Genomic DNA, 9,058 nt, shown 5'->3' on the forward strand with positions numbered 1-9,058 from the left:
GAAAAAAAACAATCAAACAATAATGCAGCTTACCTTAGGTAGGGTGCATTGGGGGTGATGTGTATTTCCCTTGCACAACCAGTCCTTACTCAGACTCTCGCAGGCCATAGGTTTCTAATGACTATAATACTAGGTGGCGACTCCTAAATATTAATCATAATTTTATGATTAAATCCAAAACCATTTTCTAAGACATAAGACCTCACACAAGAGGCACAACAAAAAGCCTCCGGCCATCGCTAGACGACGTCGCTCCGGCTTGCACCCTACGACATTAGAAATCTTAAAATAAATATTGATCTCAATAGTTATGCATAACAGAAGATCGACATTATTCTTATTGTATCATTTCAAATGAAATGTTACATTTATTATATATTTTTCTAAATGTATTCTATGACAGCTATTAATTATCTATTTTATTTTTAAGTTTTTTTATGATTTATTTTTAAAAAAACTGACAATAGAAACTAAGAATAGAAGATGAAATGTTACATTTATTATATATTTTTCGAAATGTATTCTATGACAACTATTAATTATCTATTTTATTTCTAAGTTTATTTATGATTTATTTTAAAAAAACTGACAATAGGAACTAAGAATAGAAAACTTGTTGATGAAAGAGATGTTAATCTCTAAAATTAGATGATTTTGTCAATTTAGAAATCTTTTATGTTAGTCCCTACAAATAAGAGATGGTTAATATCATCTCCCCAATCCTAGGTCCACACGATGAGTTTCATCTTAGCAAGAGTCCAAGTGAACATCAATGACACTAAGTCCCACTTGCTATCTAAATCTCCATGTGCATTCCCAAAAAAAAAGAGTCCAAATCTAGAGCTTTTATAGATTTATAGTGAAGTGTGTGAAAACTCAGAAAAATAACATGCATGTAAATGAAATTAAATTGCACAAATGAACATAAACAATGCAAATATTAAATGCTTTAAAAAATAAATAGCAATTAAAAAGAATAAATTAAAAGAAAAACACAAACAGCTAGGGTCAATTCTAACTCCAAGTGGAGTCATCATGCTATCATATCATAACGAATATGAGACTCTAAAATTAAAAAGGAAAATAATAATAATAGAGTTGTCACCTAGTAATTAAAAAAACTAAAAATCCTAAAATAGATACTTATCTCATAGATTGATGTATTAGGTTAATTATGTCAATGTGAAGATTAACATCACTTATAACCTATACTATCAAATGAAAGGTTGTCTTTTCTATCCGTATTCAATGTGAAGATTAACATCACTTATAACTTATAACGTATGCTATCAAATGAAAGGTTGTCTTTTCTATACGTGTTCCTCAATTTATTCTATGTCAATTATTAATTATCTAAATTTATTTTTAAATTTGTTAATGATTTATTTTTTTAAAAAATGAAATTTATCCTTAAAAATATAAGACTTGTTGATAAAAGAAATTTTAATATTACTCCTTAAAATAGGTTATTTTGTTGATTTAGAAAAACAAATCTGATATTAATCCGTAAAGATTTAGAAAAACAAATCTGATATTAATCTGTAAAAAAAAGTCGTTGATTTTGAAAACAAAAATAGAAAAGAGGATCCTCACCCAATTAAGAGGGACTTGTTTTGCAGGTTTTCTAGCTACCTACTCCCATCTTCAATCAAATATCATTCGGATGCGTAAAGCGCCACATCATCTCTAAGAGATTATCCATCCTCATCACTTGTAACCTAGGCATAATTACCAAGATGTAAGAGAGTTTATATAGAAATTGGATTGGGAAGCACAGCGAAATGGAAAATGGTGGAAGCCCTTAGTAATTATACTTTACGATGCATTATTCAAGACAGATGTTTAGACTTTGATTTCCTCAAAACAAGAAAGTAAGGAACCTTGGAGTCTGAAAATCCATAACCTCGGCGGTGCACCACCAGAAGAAATGATGGCCTTTTTTCGTTGCAAGAAATATGAGCTCTTTCTTCTAGAAAAAGGAAGAAGAAGAAGAAGAAAATGGTGGTTGCGGTGAATGTAAAGCGCTTAAACTTCAGTGATGGATAGTTTGTCGATTATTACAGTCTACAGAAGCATTAACTAGCTGATGGGATTTGAGATTAAAAGAACACAGGTAGATGAGATCTCACCACCTCATGGGCATCAATCACTTCGTTAGATGGGTGTGCTTTGACTAGTTTATCTTCGGTCTCATTGGTCAACGATTCCTGTAAAATATATACTAATTAATTACCAGCGAAAGGCACTGCCTGGAAATAAAAAAAAAATCTCAAATCAATCAGGGTCAACATAATAATATCCCAACAATCGCTTTCTAACCTCAGCTTCACATTGCACGTAAAGTAAAATAAATCATTCAATCCATCAGGCCCCACACCTTGTTGTTCATCCATGACTAGTCCCATTCCACACACGATACTGCCACATGTTCCCCTTCACGACAAGACACCACAAACATGCTTTCTTTTTCACGTGTGAACATCGTCCCTGTAATGGCATCCCCGTAATATAACCCAAATATACTGCTAATTTCATCGTCTAGGCCAGGCCGTAAATTACTCTCTTATTTAGTCATGCACGTTTTAATTTATCCTCGCCGCCTGCCATTCTCCCACGCTGCTTTAAATTTATTTTTAAGTTGTTTTTTATGAATTTAATTGTTTTTTATTTAGATTTTATTTTTTAATGCTAATATTAAAAATAAATTTAAAAAAATAAAAAAATAATATCTTCATGTATTTTTTTAAAAAAATACTAAACTGTATGGCTATACCATAATACTAGACTAGACAGGCTCTGAGTAATTAATTGAACGTATTTAAATATTCACTCAAGATGCTTAACCATGGTTAACATGTGTAGTCATATTATAAAACCTGAGAGCCAAATAGAGAAGCCAAAACAGGATAGCATTTCTCCAGAGAGAGAGAGAGAGAGAGAGAGAGAGAGGAAAAGGAAAAAAAGGGAAGAAGAAATTCTTTGTTAGAGGGAGGGGGATCTACACAGGACACTTGCAACAAAATGGCTCTTTGTGTTGATGAAGAAGAGATATGGAAATGTTCGAAGCACCCTTCCAAGCGTCGCCGAACTGGAATCTGCCACGTGTGCCTCCGCGAACGTCTCTCCTCTCTTTGCCCTGACTGCGCTAGCGCGCGCCCCTGCACTTGCTACGCCACCACCGCGTCCTCCTCTTCTGGCACCACTTCATCCTCCTCCTTCCACCGCTTCTCCTCCGCTTCCGGAATCGGAAGCGTCGGTCGAGTATCCAATTTAATCGAGACCGAACCCGCTTTTCGTCGCTCTCGATCCCTAGCTGTTCCGTTTCTCCGGTCAAAGCCATCGGCCGACCATAGTTATAACAACCACAAAACTTCCTCGTCGTTCTGGTCATTGTTCAAGGGAGGGCATGGTAACAGGAGCATGAGAGAGCAGGTTGAAAGACGACACGTGGTGATTTTGAAGGAGGAGGAGCTGGAGGAATCAGCGAGGAAGGTAAATGAAGATGAGGAGAGGAGGAGGATGATGAGGAAGTCAAGATCGGTGGCGGTGACTTCAGAGTCAAGAGGAAGTGACGTGAGGAGATCGTCAAAGGGAGGGAAGGGATGGTATTTCCCTAGTCCGATCAAGGTTTTCAAGCAATCAATCTCGAGAGGGATTTTGGCCCATGAAAGGTCGCCTTTGTATAGAGGTTGATTTTCTTTTACTACCTAGTCTTTAACTGCCAAACAGCAATACATATTCTTATCACCCTTTCTATTATTGTTTTGAATTACTGGCTTTATTTATGTTTTTTGTCAAGCAAAAATTAGTTACTCCAGTTTTCTTTGATAGACACCGTGACACTGTTTTATCATGTAGATCGTGTAATTTCTTTTCTTATTTATGGAAAGAGTGATCAATATATATATGCGATCAGTGAAATTCCTTAATTTAACCTTGTCTTGTATATCTTTTTTTCTTGCAATTTTTAGTTTCGCTGTTTTGTGTTGGGTTTTTTCTCGGGCGTGTAATTAAATAAAAAATTTTAAAAAATACTATTTTAATTCTTTTCTAAATGATTTATTTTGATAAATAATTATAACTGCACTACCACTAGTTTTGGCGGAGCAGTGGTGGGTGGTTGCATGATTGGGGTGCAATTAGATTAGAAGAGAATCTTTGAGTGTTCAGTGACGACCTTATAATGGATTGTCATTTGGGCCCACTTGACATGTGGTTTCAAGTGAAGCTAGGGATCGATTTGGGAGTTACTTGTAAAAGTTGTAACAATTTAGAATATGCTAGAACTCAAGTGCCGAAAGAAGAAATAAACTAGAGTGGGACTCCTCTGAATAAGAATTTAGGCTAGAAAATAGAAGGTAACTAGCTAGGCGAGGTTGTCGGGCAAGAATGACATTAAATATCAGTCTTCGAGTTTGTCTCTGTGCTAGCAGAATGTACAGACACTTCTCCAGCTCGGTGCTCCGAAGCCCCACGGCCACAGATGTTTCTTGTAGAGTATTTCTTGTCGTTGAAAGAAAGAAAAATGAATTGAAATGGTAAAAATCATGAAAACATTATTTTCATGGTAAAGGATGCAGCTAGTTTAATTCATGGATGTTGAGATCGTAATGGAAGATATTCTCCTCGTTCTTAGCATGTGGATTAGTTAATTATTCACTAATGCCTTTTTTAAACAAAACAAAATAATAGGGATAGATTACAATAAAATATTAGCTCCTTCAATTGATGGAATCAAGAACAAATAAACCTCTTTTAATCTCTGACAAACACATCCTTGAAGGAATTTTGACTAATAGCCGTTGAAAGAAATTAGATTTTTTTATTTTTTATTTTAAATTATTTTTTTTGTATTTTCTAATTGTGTTGGTGTTCTTATATTAAAAAAAATTAAAAAATAAATCAATATTATTTTCATATATTTTTAAATAAAAAATATCTGTTAATACACTAACAAACATTCACTAACAATCATTTAAAAAAAAAAAAAACTTTGAAGCACAGTACCCTCAAAACAGTGAGTTTTCCCAGCAACCCTGTTCAAGAAGAGCAAGCTCTGACAAAAGGCACTTAGCAGTTGATTTTTCCATCATGATTGCGGTGCTGGGAAAATAACATATGATTTGTAAGCTTCACAAAGAACAAAAACAAGTATAGTTTCGCCATGGGTAGGGCTGGGTAGGGCAGCAATTATTGTTTTCATGAACCGGTTGGATTGCGAGGGATTTTTCTCTTTTTTTTTAAGGACTGGTTTTGCTCTCAGCACTGTTGTCAGCATCATGATATTACATTAGATTTTACACTTTTACTTGAAATTTTTTTTTCTTAATATTTATATTACATTAGATTTTACACTTTTACTTGAAAAAAATTTTTTCTTAGTAGTAGTAGTTCATCTATATATCTATAATGTTACTAATAGATTTATAAACAAAAATAATCTATCAAAAAAATTTATTATTGATAATTTATGGATTATCGGTGAATTTAGTAGTAATAAATATATTGATAATTTTATAAATAGACAAAGTGCATCAAAAAAATTTACTCTTTTTATTCTATAGGTATATCCATATGTAAATATAGCATATTACTAACAAAATATCATCTATAATTCTCTTAGTGAATTAACAGTAGCAATGATATTTATAGTAATTCTTTTCCAACTTTCTAGAATATATTAATGGTTTAGTTTTATCACTAACCCATTATTAGTAGTGAAATTTATAATAATTCTTTTTTAACTTTATGAATTATACCAACGAAGTTGTGCCTTTGGTAACCCTATCATTAATATTTTAAAACACGTGTACGTTCAAATACAATAAATCTAAAATAAAAACAGCATTGGAATAGGAGAAGAAGAAGGTTGGTCGTTGCTGGAACCGTGAGGCCAATTAGAGGGTGTACATAATCTTCATATATGTGATGTCATTTCCATTACCAATTGATGGAGTTTTTCATAATCAACTATGAGGCATTTATATTTATCATTAAAATAGATTGTCTCATCCAATACCTTTTGGTCTAACATTGCCGCAAACTCTAAAGTTTGAATGCTCGATATCTATTATGAGCATCCAATTTTCAAAGCACAACAAGTTGTTCGTAAGTTCTCAGTCGTAGTGTTATAAAGCTCGTACATCTGATTTCTATCGGGTTCATCAGACGATCCTATCTCTAATTACAAATCTAAATTGATATCTAGATGATTCAAAGGATTGTTCTTGTATCTTTTCTTCAACCGACTATTATATGTATCTTTGAAAGAACAAAATAAAATCATCAAATTGAAAGGGAATAATAACTTAAAAAAAAAAGATTGAAAGCCAATATACCACAAAATGCTAAGTTCAGCTATTAACGAACCATTTCACTCTTAAATATACTATTATTTATTTCATTACAAAACACTTTGGTAAAAAAATTTCATATAAGTTTCATCAATTTACAAATAAATATAATTTTATAAAATCTAAAACAAATATTAACATATACAAATCATAAATCTATACAATTCATAAATCTATACAACAAAGTTGTATAAGATAAAATTGTAAAATAAATAATCACTCAAACAAAACACATGCTATAAAAACATGCAAAAAAAAATAAATGAATCAACATTATAAATTGAGTTCAATTAAAATAAATGACATATTTGCTTATTTAAAGTAAAAAATCCTTAATAAACTTTAAATCAGAACATGGATATGTTGACAAACTGAATATTATAATGAAAAATTATGTTGGTAAATATCATCATAATATATTAATGAAATTTTTTTGTTAGTGTTTTTATTTATATTTTTTAATTTTTTTATGGTAAAAAAAATAACATGTATAATTATAAGCTTAATTAGTACAACTTTTTAGTTTTAAGACCTTAATTTGCCCTTCCTCTCATTTCCTATTTGAGGTTCAAAAACGGCATGTCGCTATACCTTGTGCTGTAATTAAGTTTTTAATAAATTTGCAGAGCCATCAGTTTATAGCAGATGGTTTAGGACAGCACATCACTGTTTCCTAGTGGCCTGCATATGATCAAATTAATAAAAGGTGTGGGTCCAGTCCAGCAAAGAAAACAAATGATTTTACGTTCGACCTAGCTAATGATTGTCTATTACAATGATTAAAGACTTAAGAAATTAAGGGAGTGATGAGCCCTTGTATGAATGAGGAATCTAAATCCCCAAAATCCTGGTAGAGTTTCTAAAGTATCACTAGTTTCTTGAACTATATACATTAAAAATGATTTTTTTAATTAATTTTCTTTCTATCAAATCTTGGTTTCCATAACTTCACCAGATCAGTCAGCCTAAGCAATGACGTCAACTCCTTGTTATTCTTCGATTATATATCTATTAAAAAAGAATCTTTAGTTGTTTTCGGTTTCTTGAATATTATCACACTGTTTCTGGCAAAAACAATTCTCTTTTAAGAAGATTCTAACTGCCATTGCTGTTAATCCTAAGCTTAATTTCATGAGTATACACTTTCGGCTGGTTTGAGAGTATATCTTGCAAGTGGATCGATTCGAGGATTTCTTACAAGGACGTGGAATCCGAGCACATGCATTACTTTAACAAGGAATAAAGCAGCTCACAAAATTTTCTGTTAAAAAAGAAATAGCACGACATGTTTTCGAAGCCACAGTGAAGACATGCTGCAATAAAAAAGTGTAAGGCAGATCAAGTTTTAACTTTGAAGTGACGTTACAGCTGCTAATTAAACGATAGGGCAAGTTATCGATCCCTTTGGCTTATGCTTTGTGGATTGGGATTTCACTTTGATAATTGTGTATAATGATAAGAAAGATCTTAAAACAGGGAGAGCAGCCATTACATTAGTCTTCTAAAGTGCCTTTTTCTTTGCTTAATGCGTACTTTTAAGTGAAAGTACATCATCGGTCCTACCTCATTCTTTCATTTGGATCATAAAGAAAGCTACTCCTCCTTTGTTGAGGTGCAAATTGGCTGGTGAGTGGAGCTGCTGTTGCTTTTGCTTTTCACCCACAAGCCCCAACTCTCTCGTAGCAAGTGTCGAACGAAAAATAGGAAGAAAAGGTCAGAAAAAATCAATCTCTCTCTCTCTCTCTCAAGAGGGAGAAAAAACCGATCCTCGGATGCTAGTTCACAAAATACTGTTTCCTCTTTAACATACATAATCATAAAACCAACCCTAACTTCTGCAAAAGAAATTGCCACCACGAGGTTCTCTACGAAGCCAGAAACAAATTAACAATAGGAAATACTACACATTGCCAGCAATTATTTCCTCAAATGATCTCGTGATTATTATTCTCCAAATGATACAAAAAATTGATTCCGAAACCGCTGGCATGATTTCAACATTAATCAAGCTAATAGCCCCTTAATCATTTCATTATCTCTATTGTACTTTAAACCCGTTGTCTTCTTATCTCGAGGTTCTGTAACGTGCATAAATGACGCCAATATGCAATGGTGCCCGCCTGGTCAGCTCACAGATCATGGGCCATTCATCTCCCAGCTCAATTATTTTATTTCATATTGTAGGTCATAAAATTACAATACAGCACTTTACAAAACATATATATATATATATATATATATAAAGAGGAAGCGAAAACTTGTCTTTTTTACTGTGATGTCAGACTCACTGACTGCACTGCGCTTGATCATGGTCCCTTTTTTCTTCGTTAAAAAATTATTCGTTTAGAGCGCTTAATGTTTTTATTTTCCAATTTCACACTCCCGTTTTATATTCACTTGGTTTTAAGCTAATTGTTTGCTTCAGTTTTCGTTTCTCATCGTATTCAAATATTCAAGATATACATATAAAAAAATGTTTACACTTTAAATTGATGTTCAATTTTGTAAAATAAGATTTTATTTTATCAACTTAGAAAATTTAAAACAAGAAAGAGCAAATTTAAAAAAAAAAAGAAGTAAAACTCTTTTTTCTTTAATTTCATTAATGCTGATTATGGAGGTTAAAAACTATAATTTGGTCTTTATAATTGTTTTTTGGTTTTTTTTTGAGTGCTTCATGTTTTAATACTAAATTTCTTTAGATT

General features: G+C 32.4%; 1 protein-coding gene across 1 annotated transcript; it reads left to right on the plus strand.

Moving 5' to 3' along the window:
• Nucleotides 1–2,880: 2,880 nt before the first annotated feature.
• On the plus strand, nt 2,881–3,854 carry LOC105121565 (DUF740 family protein). Its single transcript, XM_011020253.1, has one exon. It carries the CDS (start codon nt 3,022–3,024, stop codon nt 3,691–3,693), a length of 672 nt encoding a protein of 223 aa, XP_011018555.1. The 5' UTR covers nt 2,881–3,021; the 3' UTR covers nt 3,694–3,854.
• Nucleotides 3,855–9,058: the final 5,204 nt, after the last annotated feature.

Source organism: Populus euphratica, unplaced genomic scaffold, assembly GCF_000495115.2.
Source record: "Populus euphratica unplaced genomic scaffold, PopEup_1.0 scaffold25.1, whole genome shotgun sequence".
Classification (NCBI taxonomy): Eukaryota; Viridiplantae; Streptophyta; class Magnoliopsida; order Malpighiales; family Salicaceae; genus Populus; species Populus euphratica.

Excerpts from the sequence above, each read along its gene's own strand:
- LOC105121565 (XM_011020253.1), top strand. The coding sequence starts at position 3,022 with ATGGCTCTTTGTGTTGATGAAGAAGAGATATGGAAATGTTCGAAGCAC.